General features: G+C 49.1%; 6 protein-coding genes across 6 annotated transcripts; 4 read left to right on the top strand and 2 right to left on the bottom strand.

Annotated features, from left to right (window-relative positions):
• Nucleotides 1-3083: 3083 nt before the first annotated feature.
• On the top strand, nt 3084-3707 carry J7337_006127 (uncharacterized protein; the record flags this gene model as incomplete). Its single annotated transcript, XM_044823793.1, has 1 exon — nt 3084-3707. One exon carries the CDS (start codon nt 3084-3086, stop codon nt 3705-3707), a length of 624 nt encoding a protein of 207 aa, XP_044682284.1.
• A 3521-nt stretch (nt 3708-7228) lies between these two features.
• J7337_006128 (uncharacterized protein) lies at nt 7229-10441 on the top strand (the record flags this gene model as incomplete). Its single annotated transcript, XM_044823794.1, has 4 exons — nt 7229-7807; nt 7859-8401; nt 8449-8926; nt 8973-10441. 4 exons carry the CDS (start codon nt 7229-7231, stop codon nt 10439-10441), a joined length of 3069 nt encoding a protein of 1022 aa, XP_044682285.1.
• Nucleotides 10442-11497: 1056 nt separating this feature from the next.
• Nucleotides 11498-11854, bottom strand: J7337_006129 (uncharacterized protein; the record flags this gene model as incomplete). Its single annotated transcript, XM_044823795.1, has 2 exons — nt 11498-11664; nt 11743-11854. The coding sequence occupies 2 exons, from the start codon at nt 11852-11854 to the stop codon at nt 11498-11500; spliced, it is 279 nt and encodes a 92-aa protein (XP_044682286.1).
• A 762-nt stretch (nt 11855-12616) lies between these two features.
• J7337_006130 (uncharacterized protein) lies at nt 12617-12989 on the top strand (the record flags this gene model as incomplete). The annotated part of the gene is made up of 2 exons (XM_044823796.1): nt 12617-12629; nt 12682-12989. The coding sequence occupies 2 exons, from the start codon at nt 12617-12619 to the stop codon at nt 12987-12989; spliced, it is 321 nt and encodes a 106-aa protein (XP_044682287.1).
• Nucleotides 12990-13512: 523 nt separating this feature from the next.
• On the bottom strand, nt 13513-15169 carry J7337_006131 (uncharacterized protein; the record flags this gene model as incomplete). Its single annotated transcript, XM_044823797.1, has 3 exons — nt 13513-14663; nt 14714-15031; nt 15085-15169. 3 exons carry the CDS (start codon nt 15167-15169, stop codon nt 13513-13515), a joined length of 1554 nt encoding a protein of 517 aa, XP_044682288.1.
• Nucleotides 15170-15590: 421 nt separating this feature from the next.
• J7337_006132 (uncharacterized protein) lies at nt 15591-16317 on the top strand (the record flags this gene model as incomplete). The annotated part of the gene is made up of 4 exons (XM_044823798.1): nt 15591-15707; nt 15784-16047; nt 16093-16151; nt 16197-16317. 4 exons carry the CDS (start codon nt 15591-15593, stop codon nt 16315-16317), a joined length of 561 nt encoding a protein of 186 aa, XP_044682289.1.
• Between the last annotated feature and the right edge of the window lie 6129 nt (nt 16318-22446).

The raw sequence follows: 22446 nt of genomic DNA on the forward strand, positions 1-22446 counted from the left end.
GTGCATAAGTCTCATGATAACCGCCCTCTACTACCAATAAGAACGTTCTGCAAAAGTCATATCAGCTGTGGCTGCAGCTCATCCATGTCAGGTCACTCGACGTAAATATGGTAACTGCCCAACATGATTCTTAAAGGATCTCATCAAATAAAAAGCCACTTTGAACAGCACCGGGCACATTTTCGCGGGTCGGAGAGGAAGCCGTCACCAGATCCAGGAGATGGTCATGTCGACGACCATAATTCAGCCGCGTAGCGTTGAGAGTGACTTGGATGATATGGCTCAGTAGTTAGACTCGTTCATTGGTAACGTCGAGTCAGCAAGCACACCACCAAGTGCTGCTGCGGTGGAGATACTCCCACGCTTCCCAGAGTCTGTTTACGAAGAACTCGTTTTCGTGGACATGGACAACCAGGATACCGATCAGGTCTATCCGGGATCGATGACCTATGAAAGCAATGTGTCCAAGGAACCTATGGCAAATGCTTGCATGAGGAGCTACGACCCGGATTTTCAGAAAGTTACTCGGCCAAACGACATTCTCGCTTCTGGGAATGGCTTTGGGTGCGGTTCTTCTCGCGAGCAGGCTGCCATCGTTATTCTGGCCAACTCCGTCCATCTTGTGGTTGCTGGCAGCTTCAGCAGTATTCTCTCCCGCAACTCCACTAGCAATGGCCTTATGGACCTGAACTGCCACGTCTTGTTTAACGCCTCCGTGCCGCTGTTCCCAAGGACGCAAAGAACCCCATTCCTACGTTCAGAACTGGATGGATGCTCGAATGGGATGTGAAAGAGTGTGGTTCACGTTCAGGACGGCAAAGGCGGAGAAAAGTGGACAGAGAAAGTTGGCGACATTCCGCCCAACGTGCAAGAAATCATAGCTCTTGGGGGTTTGGAGGAGTGGTGTAAGTACGAATTGAAGAAGGCAGGATTAGGTTGAGGACCAAGTGTTCAGCCGTTGGGTCAGCGGTTTCAGAGACCAGAAGGCATTCGAGACGGGAGCTTGACAAAATACTTAAATCGAGGGGTATATCGGGACAGAGGAAGTCAACATGCTTCTGATGCTAACTCTACAAGTGTATCAGGATGAAGCGCGACAAGAGATGGGTTGCTCCCTATCAAGTCCACGTACTTGGTTGGGGAACTCGCATTCACATTTAATGTCGCTGAGGGTTGGGGGAAAGGATCGCAAACAATCAGAATTGAGAGTATGCTTGATCACCACAAGGAGTAGAGGCGCGTATCATACAAGTGTTCGGGAACCTGGATATCGGATGTGTCTCGTTAAAGGCGAACACTATAATCTCCGCGGTTCCGATACTGGAAACGTTCACCTTTCAGCATAGATGAGAAGTAGCCATGACACTATAGACAAAGTGCTTCTTTCTGATCAGTGAGGCGCTTTGCCTACTTTTCGCAGATCTTGAAACCCTACTGCCAGGGCTGCGGGCTAATAGTATGAAGCGACTGTCTGTCACACATTCAGGATACTCCCAATTACACATGAACGATAATTCCGTGACATTCATCTGGGCCTAGAGTGGATTCAGGAATGCAGACCGGGTTGGAGAAAGATTTCTTAGATCACAGAACATCTCGAGTTCAGTAGCAACTCGACGAAGAACGTGACGCTTAGGAGAGGTGCTCTACCGTTGCAAGTTTTCAACAGACTTTCACATCAACTGTCGCTAGTTGGACTGGGCAACGGCAGAGCCACCAAGTTCACCCTGATACGTGTCGTCATAGTCAAATGGAGGAAATAGTGTACGTACGTACTTCTTCACCAGCTGAGGAATCTCCTTGACCTGGGGTTAGAAGAACCCCCACGTCTATCCCATGTCAGCATGATCAATCCAAGACAACAATGACGATCAGTGCTCCTCCAGTGCAAAGAACCCCAACCCTCTCTTTGCTTTTTCTTAGTTATCGCAGCTCTAGTGTTTTATCGTTGAAGATTCTCCAGCGAAAGAGGTTTAAGTGATCAGCTATTGTCTTCGGCACTTCTGTGCCGTTTCCAGCTGTCACAGCTGTAAGCGACCGGATCCCATAGACTAGGCGGTCTGTCTTGTGCTTTGTAAGTTCGAATAAGCTTAGAGATACACTAGAACGTGGGTGATATTGTGAATGGCCTGGTGCGCAGTTTGGCTATCTTCGGTTGGGTGTTGCTATGTAAGTAATTATCGGTCAATCAAGACAGCAGTATGTGGTCTAATGAACCTACAGCCTACATACTCAGACGGCATATGAGCCCGGGTGTGGCGATCCTGCGTTCATTACAGTTACAGGTAATATTTATGGACCAAAATTACTATTTGTGTGATGAATGATTGAACTATGGTCTTGATGGTCAAGCAAACTCCAGCTGATAAAGGTTATTGGGCTAACAAATGCTTAGACAGGTTAATGCTGAAGAACGCCGACTTAATTTTGGTCGACAGCTTGTACCCTACAACATCAAAGGTTTCAACTCAGCTACGTCAGAAGTGCGCGCCAGCTTCTGTTCAAGATGGGAACGACTAAGAGCTATCCCAACATCTACAGCGTCCACTTTGTATTGAGTGAGGATGGTAACCTGGTCTATAGCCCATCTATCAGCCTGTTCAACGCGGAGCAAAAGACTAATCATCAGGCCACCGAGGATAAGAGATCTATTACTCGCTGAGGTCATATCAGCGAGTGAAGATAAGTCAGGAAGTGTCGGATGTGAGAACAGTAGATGTCTTTGTTCATTGTAGGGTAGGCGGATTCAACAGCAGACATCTACTTTCGAGCTCATCGAGGAGCAAACTGGCTAGGCATTCTTCAAATACTGAGAGTGACCAAAACCTGTGTTTCAGTATGGCTATGCTTATTGTTTGCGGTCTATTATTTAATGCTGGCGCTTACTTCCAGATCAGGCCGGAAAAAGTACTCGATCGGCGTAATGCTCCCCGCATCACGACGAAAGTCGCCGACGAGCTGACGGGATCAGAGAGAGATATATAATACGCTACGAAAGAGGTTCCACTTCATGAACAGAAGCAAACAGGGGTGTGTTACACGCAAAATCTCACCTGAACCTACTGGATTTATAGCAGCTCATCATGACCCGTACAGTCACACGAAATAAGGACAAGCTCTTCATCCCACCTGGAGGCATCGACTTCTCATCCCAAACAAACAAGCCAGGGGTCGTTGATATCTACTTGAGAGCCGACGACAACACACCAGGCACAGGTCTTCACTGGCACGAGACTCACACGGAGTATCTCCAAGTCGTCCAAGGCTATGCTCTTGTGACAGTTGGAGACCGCACAGCTGTCTTCTCAAAAGATGACGGGATCATCACCATACCGCGGTACACAATCCACCAATACATGCGCGCTGACAAGACGGACGAAGGGAAAGTGGGAAAGGACGTCGACCTCATTGTGAGGGAATGGACTGAGCCTGGCGATGGAGACAAAGAGGTGTTCTTTCGCAATATGATCAGCTTGATCATAGACAAGAAGGATGGAGCACTGGGGACAATAGGAATGCTTCTCTCTGTCATGACAGTTTGCTGGTCTCATGATAACTATCCTGTCTTTTGGGAAGGACCAGAGGTTTTTGGGCAGGCTATGCAGCAAAGAGTGAGAAGAGCTGTAACATTCTCCTTGATGGGATGTCTTGTTCTCTTTGGCCGACTTGTCGGATACAAGCCGCAATATCCAGAATACACACCATAGAAAGTTTATTCTCAACTCGGAATCTATACCCTTTGCGCAAGTCTCAATCAACTCTTCACCCGAAGTTTGCATATACCGAATATTCGAACCCAACCTCGCGTTCAGTCCCTTTCAAAATCAGATCATCCTAGTCTTCACGGCTTTCAACCTCGGCAAGGCATATCCATGTGCTGTTGACAGCTTCACCCAAGCATTAGCGGGATCGACGGTGCCAAAAACAAACATCGTCAAGCCATAGCCCAAAGCTTATTGACACTCGAAGAAAGCCACGAGAATCCACTCACAAGGCTGTAACAAGAAAAATGTGGAGGCGGTTCGAGTTCCTGAAACAAGAGCGTCGAGGTCTAATCCATCTTGGCACCCGACTTTGGGCGGGAGTATTCCCACTTCTGGTCTCCGCATGAACACTACCCACATACAAAGTCGGGATGGCACCTTGTTTCAGGATCGACCAAGAGCAAAAAGTCATTGTGTATGTACATACATACAGTGGTGAAGTGTCACGGGAATAATACGAGGTGGTCTTGATGTAGGCTGCCTATTGAGCTGAGGTTCAAGTTTCACAGCATTCGGGCGATGACCGATACGATATGTGGAAAGAGATATGCAAAGTTCCAAGGTCTCGGATATTAAACAAGACCAGCTCTGGGTGATTGCGGAGGAGAGGTGATGATCATGGACAGAATGTGGTTAATCCCCGAGTGGTTTTGTAGAAAGATCGTCGATAGTTGCAGCTGAGGCATAAACAGACACACAGTAGCGCACAAGCAGGTCAAGCCAAAAGCGGGCAGTTCTGTGTTTCAAGCTACGTTTTAGCCTCAATATCCCAAGCACCAAGTTCTTTCTGGCCGACTCTAGCATTCAACATGCAAGCCTTCTTTGTCCACGTTCCTCGATTTGGCTTTTACATGATGCTTTGACACAGACAGTGGGATTCTTCTTTTCTGCACAGAAGCTTTCGTCGCTGGCCTGTGCATTAAGCCACGCGTTTCAGATTTGCATACGCTGTAATGCATGCCCTTTGACTATTCCCGAATGGGGGAGCGGAAATGTGCAGTAAACCAACAGAGAAAACTGCCAAAAGCCGGCTTCGAAAGGTTCCATGAAACCTTCTCTAAGAGAAGCTAGCGAGCGCCTCCCCTGAGCTTGGAGAGATTGGAGAGCTTTGGGACCCATGATGTCAGGCAGGGGTCATTGGCAGTTGAAGTGTGTAGGATGCGTGCTTGCTTTTGCTTGAAGGGTTCATCAAGGGATTTGTGGTAAAATCTCATGATGAGAAGAAAATACTTCGGATAGCTGCGTTTCTTACCTGCAAAGATCTGCTGAGAAAATATCTTGTCGTCGAATCCCATGATACAAGATAGCGGCAATTGGATATGCGAAAGTGTGACTAGCCGCCGTGGGCCGTGGGCAGATGGCGTCGATTTCGAACTGTAGATTGAGCCCAGAGATAAGTCAGTGAACAAGATACAAGATAGATCTATCAGTTAACATCAGTCATGATTGCCGATAACGTGTGTTGAAGCTTCTCCTCGGATGTGTCAAACTGATGCAGCTTCCTATATCGAAGGAGACAGCAAGAACGGGATGCCTATACGGAGTAAAGTTCGAAAGCTTCCTTGCACATTCATGCAATGTCCTTCTGGAAGAGGAGGGGAACCACACACCACACCACCCGTTCTGGCGGATTCAGGGGCTTATCCATGTCAAGTCAATCGTCTTTCTCGAGACCCCTGCATCTTCCCCCCTCCCCTCTTTGGGCGTCAAGTCAAAATTCTTGCCATGTGACGGTGACAGCAAATGCTTTTTCCTTTCTCTGATAGCGATGCTAGTATCGTTGAACCCCTGTTGATCCCTGAATCAGAGAGAGGACATTGTGGGACTGGACGTGGTTAGCGACAATGCTTGGTAACACTTTACTGTTACCATTGGATTTTGGTGTTTTACTGGACTAGGTATCTTGTAGATCAGGGTCTTGGCCCAGCACCTCGCAACTCATGTGCACATTGACCTCCCTTCCAGAAAGCTTCTTTTCTTGTGCAAACTTAATGAGTTTGTTGATGACTTGCTGATGACGATTGAAAAGGCCCGAGGAGGAAGAACAAGTGCCTTTGGGCTAATTTGAAACATAATGGATAAGGATGGATGGAGATAGGATGGGATAGGATGTACAACCGGGGAAGAGTTGTTAATGCCCAAAGAAATGCACGTCCCTCGAACTCATCGCACGGACTCCATCGGTTACAGTCGTGCCCTGTGGTACAGTGTTGACTGTGTCGTATCGCGCACAGTCCCATCCATTTGCACAAGAGTCTGGTCTGATCCCCTTTTTCCCCCTCCAGCTCATGGGAGAATTTTCTTGTACCTTACTCAAGCGATTGTCGTACAGAGAGAGACAGAGACAGAGAGAGTATCACCTGAAGTGTAATCACTCGAGTCATAGCAAGCCCATCAAATCATCTGCCCCGGAGTGATAATGTCAGCGCGTAGAGTATCACTCACCTAAAGCGAGACCGATACCGTCCACTGACTGGCTGCTCCAGCGCCAACCAGCCTCTGAAATGGCCACCCCCACTAAATCATAAATCACTAACTAGACCTCCACTAACAGCCCAGCCCAGTAGCCTTCCTTAGCCCTTAGGTACCGCTAAATTGCCAACCGCCCGCTTCCGTTCCGCCTCCTCTCTCCAGCTGCTTGTGCTTGTGCTTGTGCTTGCTTGCTCCTGTCCTGCACTCGCTGCCCGCTTTTGGTCTTCCCTCCTTTAAACGACTTTCTCCATCTGCCGTCCGCTTCAACCTTACCTTAAACCTACGCCCAGCCTCGTCGAAATCCTTCCTTTGACCAAAACTGCGGCAACAACGGTTTATTCTGGCTCTAATTTAATTCCACTGTCGTCACCCAAAAGGCTAAAAACTCTCACATCGGAATACTTGGCCCGCCTGCCAGATCAGACAAGAATCTACTCCCATCGTTTCAAAAACTGTCCAGCTTCCATTTCGGCATCGTCGATCCGCTTCACTAAACCCCCCCTTCGATCGCTCCACCGCCTGAACCCCCCGAGACCACCACCTCCCTCTACACTCTCGACCAGCCATCACCAGGCCCGCTGCCGATACTGTATACGTTCAAAGAGGGACTGCCGCCGCGATCAATTCTTTGTCGCTCCAACCTGCGAATTACTCCCTCGGACAGCCGCTTCGCTTCGACGCTCCCTCCTCAACACCCCCTTACCCCGCCTGTCGAGTCTCGCAGCTGCGAAAACTCAACGTTGGAATCTCCCGCTGATTCACCGCCGAATGACGTCGAACCGTTCGTTGAAACGTTCCTGAGTCCAACGCCAAGTGACATCCCCAGACATTTCACATCCAAGACAGTCCCCACGGCGCTTCCACACGAACCGATCTCCCTCGACATCCTTTACCTCGCTGCAACGCCCCTCTCGCCCTCCCTGCTGTCGGCTTCATCTCTCTATCTCAACTCTCTCCCAAGTCGCTCCTCTCGACGGATGGCGTAGAAGGCTATGGCCCATGCCCCGTTGCTACGAAATAATACTGCCCCGGTCTTTCAGCCAAACTCCAACGGATTCATTGGCTTCTCGCAGAGCAGTATGAACCATGCGCCGCGCGCCAGTCAACTCTCGGGCTCGACAGCCTTTGCTGGCTCCTCGGCTTCGTTGAGTTCTCTGTCGACGGCTACCACTGCCACACCACAGAACGGCGGCCCCGTGCTAGCAACAGCGAACATTATCAATCAAAAGGCCGACGCTTCACGATCGCTTTACCAGATTTGCATCTCGCTCAAGCAGCGCTTGGCTCAGGTTCCTGGCTTCGACCCTTATCTGGATCAGCTTGACCCTAATGATCCTGTTGATCCTCTATGGAACCTATTCCGAACAGGATACCCCTTACTCCTCATTTACAATGCCCTGCGACCTAATGAAGAGCTCAAGGTCGAGGACCCTAGCGCTAATGAAGCTAAGAAGTCCAAGATCGCCATCTTCAAATTCGTCCAGGCCTGCATGAAAGACCTAGATATTCCATCTTCCCATAGTTTTGTGATAACTGACTTGATGGGCAACGATACCAGCGGCTTTGTAAAGGTTGGTAGATGCCGCCCATGATGTGCAAACTGAGCTAAAGTGATGAAATAGGTGACTCAAGTTGTTAATTACGTCTTGGATCGAGCAGAGGAACGCGGCTATCTCCTTCAACCTTTACCAGAATCCGGGGATGGAAACAACGAGCCCACGGGCGGACAGATGACATACCGAGACCATATCATCCGTGAACTCGTCGACACCGAGCGAAAATACGTTCAAGATCTCGAGAACTTGCACGACTTGAAGAAGACACTCGAACAACAAGGCGAGATTCCCGGCGATACTCTTCATCAGATCTTCCTCAACATAAATGCCATTCTCGATTTCCAGCGCCGCTTTTTGATTCGAGTAGAGACAACAAACTCCATGTCCGCTGACGCCCAACGATGGGGGGCTCCCTTCATTATGTACGAGGATGCGTTCGACATTTACCAGCCTTTTATCGCCAACCAGCGTAAGGCGGCTATGGTTGCGAATCAGGTTTTCGACAAAATTCAACGCTCCTCCCACCCCGTGGCAGCCGATTTCAACACCCTGGATGGTTTCCTGCTAAAGCCCATGCAGAGACTGGTGAAATATCCATTGTTGCTGAAAGTAGGTTAATTGCGCCTTTTCGATGTTCGATAGCTAATGCATGGCAGGATTTGAACAAGAAGACGGAGGATGATGAGATCAAGATGGACTTGACTAGCGGTTGTGAAGCCGCTGAGCGAGTGCTGAAGAAGGCTAACGAAGCCGTTAACCGCGACTTGCTTGATGAGGCTCTTGAGGACCTTACAAGCCGAGTTGAGGACTGGAAGAGCCACAAGGTGGAGCAATTTGGCAAGCTTCTCCTGCATGGCGTGTATGGTGTGATCACCGGAAAGACAGATCAAGAGAAGGATGTAAGTCTGCTGGCCAGATTCCAAGGGGCCGACACTAACCTTGAAAAGTACGAAATCTACCTTTTCGAGTCTATTCTCCTATGCTGCAAGGAGATCTCATCAAGCAAGAGCAAGGATAAGAAGGACAAGCTGCGGTCATCAGGAACCAAGACACGGAACAAGAGTGCTAAGCTTCAGCTGAAAGGCAGGATCTTCATGACTAATGTGACTGATATTGTGTCCTTCTCTAAGCCAGGTGAGTTATGAACCTCTAAGTAATCGACACAACTAACTCTCGGAAGGCAATCACAGTGTGCAGATTTGGTGGAAGGGAGACCCCGGTGTTGAGAATTTTGTCATCAAGTTCTTGAACGAAGAGACTTTGAGGAAATGGGTGATGACTCTGGAGACCCAGAGGAAGTATAACGTGCCGCGCCAATCTTCGAACTCGGATTCGCTTTCAACCGACTTTGCCTGGACACGAGAGCATGGGGCTGGACTGGAGAATCCATACTTGCAGGAAGATGACGACGATGAAGACCTCGGCCCAGCAACAGCACCCGCTGGGTACCACAATGGACCACCTGCGGGTATCGTGCCTCGAACAGCTTCAACCAGTAACCTTCGCGCTCGCGCTGGAACCGGAGAGAGCTCTGCTTCTCTGGCCGGTATGGTGAGAGTGCCTCCACCTCGATTCCCTCTACCAGCGCCCCCCGCACCTCTCAGCCTTCAGACAGCAGCGAATGGTGCCCATTCACCCGGCGCCTGGGCGGGCGATAGTTACTTCTCTCCTGTCGCTGAGTCACCAGCATCATCAAGAACCAGCACAGCCAGTGGAATGTTTACAACGCCTCACTATGGACTTCCCAAGAGTGCCACTCCTCAACCAACATGGGAGGATGGCAACGGTAACCGATACACCGCACCCGCCATGCCACGCGCTCCCTCTCGTGACGGCCCTTCACCAAACCCTCATGGACGTAATCCTCGTGGACCTTCTCTGCCAGCGATGGCCTCAAATAACCAGGCGGCTCTCGCTGCTCAACAGAGGAACCGCTCGTACAGCACTCCTGATATTAACGGACCAGGAATGCCACGCACACGACAGCCAAGCCATGGAAACATCCCAGCGGTCCCTGGTATTCCTCAACATCTGCATCCTGGCCACAACCCCAACATTGGCCGGGAACAAACAGGTTCACCTAGAAATGAACAGCCAACACGGGCTCAAACAAACAGCCCAGGCGCGCAGAGAGAGCGCATGCACAAGCACACCGGAAGTGTGGGCGGCAGCATGAACCACTTCCCTTCACAACCAGTTCATCCACGATCAATGACACCCGGTGCTGGAGGTAATGCCCTTCGTGTTGACGCTGCTGCCGCCAACTCACGAACCGTGTCCCCAGCTCTTGGTACAGCAACAATACCACCTAACTCGAACCCTCTAAGCCCGGAAATGCCCCTCCCAACACAGCTCAAGGTCCGGGTGAACTGCGAGGCAGGAAACTACGTCACCCTGGTCGTGGCTTTCAACATTACCTATCAGTCTCTTGTTGATCGCATCGACGCCAAGCTCGCCCGCTTCACTACTAGCAGTATCAGCAAGGGCCTACTGAAGCTTCGATACCGCGACGAAGACGGTGACTTTGTGGCCATCGAAGGCGATGATGATATCCAGATCGCCTTCATGGAGTGGCGCGAAGGTGTCAGGAACATGTACTCTGGAGGCGTAGGAGAGATAGAGCTCTTCTGCGTCGGTGGCACTTCCTAGACACCCTCTCACAGGCGCACACTCATATGTCGATCGACACCCACCACCCGGAGATGAGGCAGAAATGGTGCATTGTGCTTAGGATACCCACGGATCATTAACCGCATTTTTCGGCGCACGGAAAACAAAACAACATTCATACATTTACTTGAAGAGACCATCCATGGTCAAAGGCACGATAACGACCAAGGGCGTCTGGACGACTGGGCAAGGCCGATACATTATCATATAGACGGCAAGCGAACTCGACTTTTCGAAACACATCTCTTTTTTTCTATCGTCACCATCTAACGAAAAAAAACACCGCCTACTCAAGCCACTCATTCGCCCCATGGACATTATTTTTCTTGGGTTAAGACTTATTTTTTTGGTTCGGGACGGCTTTTTCTTTTTCTTGCGTAGAAATGGCACATTAGCATTGTATGCGTCCTTTCTATTGTGAGATGAAAAGGCTGTTTTCTGTACCGGGATCATTCATCTTCTCAGTTACTTACAGCACAGTTTCATGGGATCCGGCGCTACTATGAAGAAATGGGGGCGTTTATCATCATTCTCTTGATTTTCTCGTTCTTTGTCATTTAACTTCTTTTTTCTTGTGTCTGATTGGGGTCTGTCGTTCCTTTTTTTCTCTTGTTTTTTTTTTTTTGGGTGTGATTCCCCCCCGTGCGCAATAGAGGTGGATGTGGGAAACCTGTGGCATTGAGTGTGCACCTTATGATGGGTAGAGCTGTTGATTTGAGTATTAGGTGTTGTGCAGAGCGAGGTAGTGAAATGCAAACACTTTGAATGAACTGATCCGTCTCATATCGTGATGTTATGACCCTGAATCTGTGACCTTTCCACCATGGATTATTGAACACCAGTTTGTTGGTTCAAATTGTCATGACTTGAATTGTACTTGTAACTGTATCGTACAGCGATATTTATACATCTCGCTCTTCTATCACCTCTGCGGGTATTGTTGTACATGTCTCGAATCCAATCCCATCCCAGCAAAAGCAGCGCTTCCGACGCCCAAAATGCATAATCCTTCTTCTTCCTTTTCTGTATCTGTATCTACTTTTGCTTCCTCGGCCCGGTCATGTACTTTTGCATTCGTGCGAGATGGTAGTTAATCGTATTCGTGCCCGCGGGGGGAGGAGGCGGACCGTCCATGCATTTGCGGAGCTGGTTCTCTACTGCTGCGCAGCCCGTTGCGTTGTAGCCTGCTGAGGCCCAGCATGCTTGTAACTTGTTAGTGACATGTTCTCGAAACTGGTACTCATAATTGGGTCTGAGTCGTGGGGGGAGGGGGAGTTTACCGAGAACGCTGGACATGATGGCGATGCAGGGATTCTCAACCTGGCGCTTGGGGTTGTGGACGCGCAGGGTCTTGAGAGGTGGGAGACGGATAGCTTTGTGTCGGCCGGTCATTTTGAAGGGATTGTACGTGGGGATTGGATTGGATTGGATTGATATGGCGATTGAGATCGTGATGCTGGTTATGGAGGAGTGGAAAGTTTGGAAGGGGTCACGTGGTGTCGAGATGGTGATAAGATTGGCGATAAGATAAGAGCTTGGTTGGAGCTTGCAGCTGCGTGGATGAGCCATCTTGAGATGGAGAGGATCAGACAGTTTCTCTGATTCAAATATCTGAACTGAGCTTCATCTGACTGGCTTCTCTCGAGCTCTTACTGTTCTTGTGCTGTCTGCGCGGATTGTGAGGTTCGATGCCCCGACACAACTTCAATCAGCAATGCATGTTTCCATCAACAACACAGTATAGCATCAAACTCCTACGTTGAGAATGGAGGGTTTACAGCAATCAGCATTGCTTTGTTGAACAAGAATTAACTGCGCATACTAATAACGAAAAGATCACACGCAGTTCTTAAACTGCCTCTTCACCGAAATGTTTAGGGCCACCTTCCGCACGCTGAACTCTCTTGCCAACGGGAGAACAGGACTGTCCTGCCGTGCTTGGTTCTTTCCTTGATCAGGAGGCTGCGTGACTGACTACCTTACCTTTTACCTTGCGCTGCGGAAAGGGAACTTCCGACTTCATCCTTTCATCCTCATCCTCATTCGTGCCCGCTTACAAGACTTCTTTGGAAGAACGGGACAGTCCATCGACACTAAACCACACCATATTCAGACCTCTTCCTATAAACAGCTGTACTTGCATCAATATTCACAATGGAGAATTCTAGTACGTTTCGCTCCTCGCGCGCATACATGGAAATCTTACTAACCAGGTCCAGCACCTAGCCCCGAGCATCATCAGCATCATGCACATCACTCCCTCGAGGACGACAATCAAAAGCCTCCAAGTAAAAGGTCCATCGAATTCAGCTCGCCGCTCGCCCAGCCACCAGTTAAACGCTCACCTCCTGTACATCTGAAAGGAGATGACCGCAAAGATCCCCTGAAGCCAAAGCTGAAGGAGGAGCCCCCCCTGAGCGTGCCGCTCGATGAACTGAAACGCCGGAGTGAATACGTCGTTTGCCCAAGGTGTAAAGTCTGGGCCAGGACTACCACAAGGGAAAAATCCGGTAATCTGACTCAGTGAGTTTGTCCTTGCCTTCCTTGGGAAAGACCTGTTCCTGACCAAAATGCTCAGTGCTACGGCCTTGTCCATAGTCATCAGCAGCTATCTTTGGCTGGCATGGATACCCTACTTCATCAACAAGCTCAAGAATGTTTTTCATCACTGTGGCAATTGTGAACTACTCCTTGCTGAGTACCACCGAAGTGGTTACACTGAAGTCTTCGCCTTCCCAATGGTGAGAACAGGCGTTGATGATAATTAATAACGATGGGCTCAAGATTGAGGACAAGACTAGGGAAAGTCGCTTGCTTTGAAGTTCCACAACGGAATGATATCCTAGGTCTCCTTACTGCCCCTTTGTTGTCGAGACTTTCTCTTCCCTTTAGTTCAGACATCGATAAGATTGTATCAATAACACATTCACATCGACCAGTGCTCGTTCAGCACTGATGACATTCGTGTTCCTCGACTCCTATGCTGTGCACACCACCGTTGTTCATATCCCGCCAAGTCTATTGTTACATATATACATGCTCCTGCATCATCAGACAACATCAAACTTCTCCTCGTCCAAGTCCATACTTTCAGGGGCTGGTGCTCGAGGAACACTTCGTAGTGCTGCCCAGCCTGTCTTCACGACGGGCTGCTGAACGGGTTGCTTGGCGGGCTTTGGTGGTGGTGGTACAGGTTCTGTTGGCTGAGGAGCAGCTTTCCGGCTTCTTTTGATCGGCTTTGGCTCCTGCTTAACCTCCTCTTGCTCCTCTTCTTCCTCCTCGCCCTCAGCTTGTTCATCGCCGTCTTCGGCTTCTCCTTCTGCATCCTCCTCGTCTTCCTCGTCCTCGTCGTCGTCGTCGCTGTCGTCATCATCATCAGACTCCCCTGAACCGTCAGAGTCCGCATCGCTCCCAGGATCATAGTCCTCCTCATCCTCATCCTCTTCATCCTGTAGTGCTTGCTCAGCGTCTAACTCTGCCTTTGCAAGTTTGGAAATGCCAGTTGCAGCTGGTGCGTCGTCTCCAGCGTCCTCGCCGTTCTTCTTGGGTCCACGGTTCTCTGCCAGTTCAAGTTTGGCTTTTCGCTGCTCGGCCATACTGCGATCTTGGAGACGATGCTTCTTGATGTAATCGTCGATTCCGCTGTAGTCCTCCTGGTCCAGCATGGAGAACTCAGATTCTTCGGTCGCATCACCTTCGCCCGCAAAGACTTCGATTGCGATGTTAAATGTTCGTTGGAGAATGTTGGTGTAGCTCGTCGCGGCGATTCGGTTTAGGGGGATGAACATCATTGGCTTCTTGAAACCCCAGAGAATGCCGTTCTCGAGGAAGAAAAGGTATCCGTCCTTGGAGCCCCTGAAGGCCTTGACATGCACGGCTTTCTCGCTCGGTCGGTGAGGTTGTCGAACCATGCTCTGGAACTTGCTGGGGTCGGCTGAAGTAATGCTGACGCCATTGGGCTTGAGATGACGGTTCAGAGCCCAGTGAAACAAAGACTTGTAGTTGTCCGAAACTGCAGCCGCGCTTCCAGCGTCAGGTCCACCTATCGTACCCTGCTTGGGCGGAGTCGCAGGAACTGTAAACACGAGTGGCTCTTCGGTCGGGGGGTTCGTCTTGGAAGGGAGACATGTTCCTCGTGGGAAAATGACATAGTTGTGCTGGACCTGGTTCTTTTCGGGTACGGGGAGGTAGAAAACATATTCTGACGCAAGGTTAGCATGGAACCCATAACAAAAATGCGATAACGCGTACCAATGTCTGACCACGTGTAGGTTATAGCTGGAATCGGTGCTGTTGTGTTTGGGGCGCGAGCGTAGATGTGGCCGTCGGTAAAACACAACTCAAACTTCTTCCTCTGGGGCACAGATACTGAAATCTCCTTGATTTCGAGAAGGACGGTCTCGTCTGCAGCATTCGTCTCGGTCTTGACAACCTTTGTACCATTCGCGCCTCCGTTTGTCTGAACATCAACTCTTCTCTTCTTATGCGCGGGCTCGCTGCCTCCATTCAACAACTGATCGTAAACATGAGTCGCAATTTCGTTGAACAAAGCGATTCGGCCAGGCGTATCTACACTCTAGAGTTAGTATTTCGCGAATAACATCTTCAGGGGTATTGTTTACCAGCTGCTCTCTGGATTCCTTCAAGAATATCTGGCCGGGTTCCAAATACCGAACCCAGCTTCTCCGTATCGAGCATTTTGCCCATGACTGAATCCAATCGTCTTGCCGTGAATTGTAACACTGCTTTTTTTAAAAAGATTGGGGGTTGAAAAATTGGGTGAAAGAGAATTGTTAGGTTTGGCTTGTGGCGATCGGATATGCATAGGTCATCATATTTGCTGCAAAGTTGCGATAAGATAGCGATTCATGACGGGCGGGCGCTTATTAGTCAGGGACTGGCGCTAGTTTTGGCGGGTTACAGGCGCTGTTGTCAAACCCTTTCAGGGGATGCTCCGCCCTATCAGGTGCTGACGTCAAAGTCGGACGGGGCGCTTCCCCGCGAAATACCCAACCCAGCCCAGCCTTATTCACCGAAACCTCGTGTGATATGAGCCCGTCAGGTGGCCGTAGTAAACAAAACAGATCTTTTTTGTCTTACAGTATTTGCCAATTTCTGAATCACAATCATGGCGACCACGTTTCCGAACATTTACACGCTCCGCAAGGTTGCTGATACAGCGGCCAAAGCATGCGATATCTGCTACAAGTCGAGCACATCCGTGCTGATCACACCCGATCAAAAGGTATGCGTGATACTAACACGAAAAGCATACAGCTGATTCCCTTTGTAAGCTTAAACTTATGTGATTTGTATGGTAGGATTTCTTCTTTGTTTGCCCGGTCCACCTCAAGGATCGGTACTTTTGCACGCCCAAGATTGATGAGGAGGCTGCGAAGAGGAAGAGAGAGAGGGAGTTAGAGGAGGAGAAGGAGAGGGTTAAGAAGGAGTATGAAGAGAAGCAGAAGAAGAAGAAAGAGAAAGAAGAGAAGAAGGATAAGGAGAAAGACAATGATAAGAAGGAAAAGGATGGGGATAAGGAGAAGGACAAGGAGGAGAAGGATGAGAAGAAGGATGAAGACAAGGTGAGTACATATGCCAGTTTGTCCTTACGTTACTGACTTTTGTAGGACAAGGAAGACAAAACTCCCCCTGCTGAGGAAGAACCCCGTGTATTTGAGCTGAAAACGTATGTTGTTCGTTTGCTCAGGAGACATCATGTTAACAGAAGCAGGGCGTTTTACCAGCAAAGATTGTTGAAGAAGCGACAAGCTGAAGCGGCGAAAGCTGATCGGGAACGAGCGTCAAAGCCTGGGTATTTTCCCTCTGTGCCCTCTGATGCGCCCAGTCGATGACAGGAGACGGCGCTGCCAGTGTTTGTGAAGAGATAAGAGGTGTTTTTGTGCGATGGTCGTCGTGCTGGGATGACGATGTAGGTTTGAGTTAATATATTCACAGCTCTTGTGTCAGAATGTCCGATCCTACGGCAGGGCCTCATGAAGGAATCGTGAACGTTGGGAGTTGGGCAAGTAGCCCGTTCAAGTTGAGGCAAGCTACCTGAATCGAGGCAGAAAAGCTTGGGATCTTGACCCCTGAGCGATAGGTAAAGATATCAAGGTACGTCAATTTTGTGTTTATTTTAGCACCCTCCAAAAGTCTTGCTCCCTGAGGTGAGGGCAAGGCAAGGAGTTCAGGGGCAGTAACAAGTAAATGTCCTTCTCTCACCATGCTATGCATGCCTTTTCTTTTTCCGTAAGGGGAGGAAGGAAAACTCGGCTCGGGACCTCTATCCCAAGTGACAAAAACACTTGGGTAACTTACCATAAGTTTACCTTGGGCAACACTCTTCTTGGATCATTCATACTCAAACTCTTGCATCAACACAGCATCAATCTTTATTCTCATCAATACAATGCTCAGCATATCTGGTAACACCCGGTGCGATGGCTGCCAGGCACTTATCGACGAAGCAGAAGGATGGGCGGTTCAGTTTTACTGCTTTGATTATCCCACCGGAAATTGGTTGCCTGTGGTTCTTCGGTACCCGAGTAATTGGGTGGTCGTGGAGCATACAAGCATGTTCCTACATGTCAAATGTTTCCGTATCATACAGTTCGCGTCCGATGGGCGACAACGGTCGCAACCCGAGATAAACTGCTTCAGGAGAGCTATGGGATGGCGCAGACTCGACCTCATGCGTATTTTACCCAAAGAACTGGACATTCCTGGATCTCGCCATGTCAGCCTATGGGCCGTAGAACGCGTAGCGCCCATTGCTCTTCGAAAAGAACTTGATCAAGATACAGGACTTGAAAAAGAATACTTCGGCCAGCACTTAGGCCGATTTCCTAAGGAACTTGTTGATATGATTCGATCTTATTGTCCAGAAGCCTTTTTTTGGAATGCGGTGCAGTTTTTGGACTTGCATGGTTTTGTTTCTCCGGGTCTCCATGTTTTCCAAAAGCATCTCTTCTGGATTGCGCGTTGGAAGCGCGGCGACGCTTTACCAGTCGAAGGGGACCCTCTAGGAGATAACGAATATCTTCTCATCAGTCTTGATTCGGACGGTATATGCGAGATTCAGAGAGTTCCCAAACCCAAACATCCTCGTCCAAACCACGATCCCCTCGTGAAGCTCAGGAGGTACGTTCTCGCCAACGATCAAGACCTTGAATCCGTCAAAGCCTACTTCTAGGTTAGTATTTCCAGCCGTTACATACTTTTATGGTTCACTGATGATCTAGAATGGGCTCTGCTGTTTGACGGCGGATGAGCGCCACCCTGGTTTCCCGACTTGGGACACTCAGAAACCACCAAGGGTACTATATCAAGGTGACACGAGCTTCTTGCAACTTGAGGGCTGCGGGATGTTTTATATGCAAGTCCCTCGAGCCACAGATATCAGTGTAGTACGCTTCGACAACATGACTCGGGTGTATGCCATGTTCACCTTGCCCGTACAAGGTAGTTCGTCTGCTAGAGCAGGTCCCTTTCTCTACACCCGTTTCTCAAAAGGGGGTGCTGGGTCTAACGGCTGTGATCCACCGGCGATTCCTATTATCTACCCAGTGACAGCGACGGGACTTCAAGATGAAATAATGTGGTTGGAGATGCGACGTGATGGGAACAACTACCATTCTCTGGTTGACATCCGAACATCAGTTATACGCGGGAGACTAACCAAGGATCCAACCCACCCTCCGACTAATAACAGATTCTCTTCAGGAGACCTCATGCAACCACAGCTTCTGTTCCTCCGAAGAGGGAAAAACCCTTCACCAAAACCTCTTGCTTTGTTTGCTATCTACCCCCATGTAATGGACCGCACTTGAGCCAAATCAAGAGCCTCTGATCACTGGACCGCAGATGCCACCTTTCGTTGAGCCTGGTCCCCGCCTGGCCAGTTTATGAAGATGGAAGTACACTTTGGCCAGCGCTGGCTCAGTCACAGCATGGATACGGAATATGAAGAATACAAACTTGAGGGTGAAATTCATTTCTGGTATGGGCCAGACATTACTCCTGAATTCAGGGTCCTCCCTTCAGGCAATTGGTAGCAGTAGTAGTATCAATAAAATCACTTGAGACAAAACTTGTTGTCTATATCAAAAGTGAGAAGACTAAATAAAACTCCAGGCTATGGGAAAGAAAGCCTAGGACTTCGATCCTAAATAATACAAAGACTTGGGTATCTTGGCATAACTTTAGGGAGCTTGGTATAAGTCTAGTAAATTGAGTAGGTTTCAGATACCTTTTGCTGAGTTCAATTTAAAATCCATATCAAGATCTGGTGTTTTACTAAAAACCAAGGCCAGGTACCTCCCATATCTCATATGGGAAGAAACGTTTCATGTGAAGGGAAACGTGTGGTCTTCAAGTAATATCTCGCATTTTTTGACGCATGTCACATTGCCGATCTCACTGCAGCTCAGTGGCAACTCAGTTACTTTGCTGCTCTATAATTAACCTGGATGTATTTCAGGCTCTTTGTAACAACTTAGTCAAGCTTCCCATCTCAACTTGTTCCTCAGAATTCCCGTCCTTTGAGCCCGTATGCCAACACACTACCACCGTCCTCGAGCCACTCTTCACAAACTGCAGAGATTTCGCTATTACATATCACATCACTTAGTTTACTTTCTTCAATATAACTGACTTCCTATTTAGGCAAGTCAAGTCAAGTCATTTCACGGATTTACCAGTGAACCGTAAACTCCGGCATCGCGACGCTAAACCTTTGCAACGTTCGGTCTCGTTACGACGCAAGCCACAAACGCAGAGAAACATCCAATCTTGGCGCGTCATTATGCCGACGATTATGCCCTTTTATTGAAACAGCTGCATTGGCCTTGCAAGTTTTCCCATGCAGACCAACTCCACGATGATTGGCTTCAGCGTAGGGGACTGCACACACACACACACATCGCCCGATGCTAGTAAACACACGACCATGGGATTCTTGTACTGATCTCGCATTCTAAAACGTCTGACAGGATAGGGTAAAGCCATGGGATGTGACCCTCAGGGTGCGGGGGCGTCTGAGCTACTTAGTGCTTACTCTTACATCTTTTGGGCTTGGAAATCAAGAGCTGGAAGAGCCGCGACAACTCCCACTCAGAGGACATACAAGTTCAATACTGTGATTATAATTGTGATGTGATGCTCGCTTGCTCCGAGGTCTGATTGATCAGTTATCGTCGAGTTCCAATGGAGGTGGTATCATGATGACTGACTCACTAATGGCTTATTCGCGCGCAAAGTAAAAAGCCATCGTGAAGCGGTGTCAAGGTGAAGATTTCTGATAGCTTACATCCTTGTAAACTTCTCCGCAGAATTACGGCATCTACAAGCTCTTAGGTGTAAGCGTATAGAACTCGGTGACCTTACGAGCCTCGGATCCGAGAGAAGAGCGAGTCAAAGGATTCAACATGTTGAGAATAAGAATTTAGACTCATGCCATTGTTTGTAATACAACAGTGGAGAGAGGAATGATCTTTGTCTCTAGGTGATGACTGCAGATATACATAATGATCGAAAGGTTGAGTAAAGTGACATGCATTGAGAGCACTACTCCTGCAAGGACCTGAATCATCCTAGATGCCGTCGCACGCAATGACATGTTATATGATAGCGTCATTTATTCTGCTCCTTGGTAACAAGCCACAGATTGTGGTCTTTTTGTTCATGACTTGAAGTCCCCGAGTCCGAGTATACTCCACAGCGTGATTATAGGGCTGACATGAGACATGCAAAACAAGACATGTGACTCTCCAAGATATTTCTCTCTCTGAAAGAGAGAAGCGGTCTACGCCAAGTACCAACGGCTCGAGCTCGTCACAGTGATCGCGCGACAACAAACAGAGCACCCTTCCATACAAATACAACCACACAGGCCGAATCTCATCGGCAACGGAGGGTATGACACCATGCAGCAGCTCAAAATAGAGTTTTCTTATGTTTCTATAAACGCTCCCATCAAGTTTCATGCTCTTCCAGGTTTCATAAATCGGGAATGCCGAGGGTGTTGACAGCGCAAGACCCAGGAAAAAGACTTCCCGCAGATCTATGAAGGGGTCCAACGGCTACAAATCCTTCCGGTGGGTTGGGGTTGCAGTCAGAGAGGGAAAAAAAACGCGTGCCTTTCCCTTCGGGGATAGACAGACGAACTGAGCATGTTGGGTACTTGTATGCTGTCAGACGAGCATGTATCGTTTTCAGGGGTGTGTGTGAGCAAGAAGTGGTTTATAGCACGCCCCTCCTTGTTGGAGGAGCCTAGATGAGTGCTACTCTGCCCTTGTTCTAGGGCCTTGCTGGAATAACTTTGTATGAGCAGGCTACAAGATAGGGCTGACTCGCAAGTGGTCAGTTCATGAACAAGACCGAGGTATAGTTCATATTCCTTCGCTTCGCTATGTTCGCACCGTTGCATCTCTGGAGGACCGCTCCAAACATTCGTTGTCAACACAGACTCTAACCCAAGATGGGAAAAACGTGTCATGCAGTAAGATGCACCCGTCGATGAGGCATGCTGCGGGTAGATAGTTGCTAACTAGTTGGCTCCCAGCAACCAACTAGTCCATAGTATTCACTCCCCCATGATCAAGAACCTCGAGGTCAAAAGCGGTATCAAGATGCGAGCAAAGACGTCATGAGAATTGACAAGGGGAGCTATGACCAGCATCGAAGCTATGCCCGCCAAGCATGGCGTCTAGATAACTCCAACTTTCCCACACAAAATAGGGCTAAATACAGCCCTCAAAAGGCTGAAATGTCGCTGTAAGACAAACAGATAACGTATATACCCCAAAGGGCAATCGCCGGGCGTAAGCGGAACCGCCAAGACAGCGCTGTCCTCTTTTTTCTCCGCCTTGACGCATCATAGATCAAATGGCGATAGGTAAAAAAGGGTTCTTTGGACAAAAATGTCCCCGCTGTACAAGCTCACATCCAAGGTTGTTCCCACAACGCGTATGGTCCTTCAAGCAAAGGTGAAGACGGTGGTGCTGACTGGCTTACGCCCGATATGGGTTTCAGACCAAGGCGAAACGGGGTATATCAGTAAGCGCAGCGTATTCAGGTTTCGTGATTTCTTCTTTTGTTTTCCTTTTTCATGGTTTTAAATCCTGGGATCAGCCCTATAGTCAGTTGGTTAGTGGCTGGGCTATGTCGGAATTCCGTGGTGGATCGAGCAAGCTATGTAAGACGCCGGGCCATATAGAAGGATTCGAGCTAGGGCTGTCATCAGAATTGCCTCGATTATATTAGATAGTTGAAAGTAGAGCGGTTATGGAGAACGAGATCCACATGGGAATAAGACGACAAGACGTCGAATTATGGAGCTAAACATTCGAAGGACCTGCCCATGCAGAGTTGTAGGGCTCTATTGTATGTATAGACAGAGGCGTGCGCATGTTACGCTTTCTTCTGCTTGGATGTCGATCTGATCTCTGACAGGTAGAAACGGTGACACGACACTTCCAACGAGGTCTAGTGCTGATGCCTTGTGTCTTCTTCACTGGACCCCGAACTCGGACTCCCTTTTCTCTCCGTCGGACTTGGTCTCCCAGGAACCATCTGCTCTTGCGAAGATCCCCTCTTCCTGCAGCCCGAGTCTCCCGGCTTATCCACGACGAGATGCAAAATGTACCACGACACACTTTCTCTTCTCCTTTCCACGACGCACACCTCACGCCCTGTAAGCCCTAGGACTTTTTGATCCCGCCTGGTACCCCGCCGGCTTTTGCTGCCTCTCTCCCAGTGGCCTGCTCGCCACGAGAGATGCATCATGCCAGAGCGGAATATATCTCGAGAAGGGCAAAGCTCCATGTCCAGACGGACCTGTCGAGCAATATGCGGCATGCCTCAAGAACCGGACATAACAAACGGGTCTCTCAGGGCACGGATCGGTAACATGGGCCTGAATCGGTGTTTATGCGGCGCTCTTGTGTAGTATTGGTTGGTAGTAATTCCGCCCTTACCTGTCT

This window comes from Fusarium musae, chromosome 4 (genome assembly GCF_019915245.1).
Source record: "Fusarium musae strain F31 chromosome 4, whole genome shotgun sequence".
NCBI classification, from domain to species: domain Eukaryota; kingdom Fungi; phylum Ascomycota; class Sordariomycetes; order Hypocreales; family Nectriaceae; genus Fusarium; species Fusarium musae.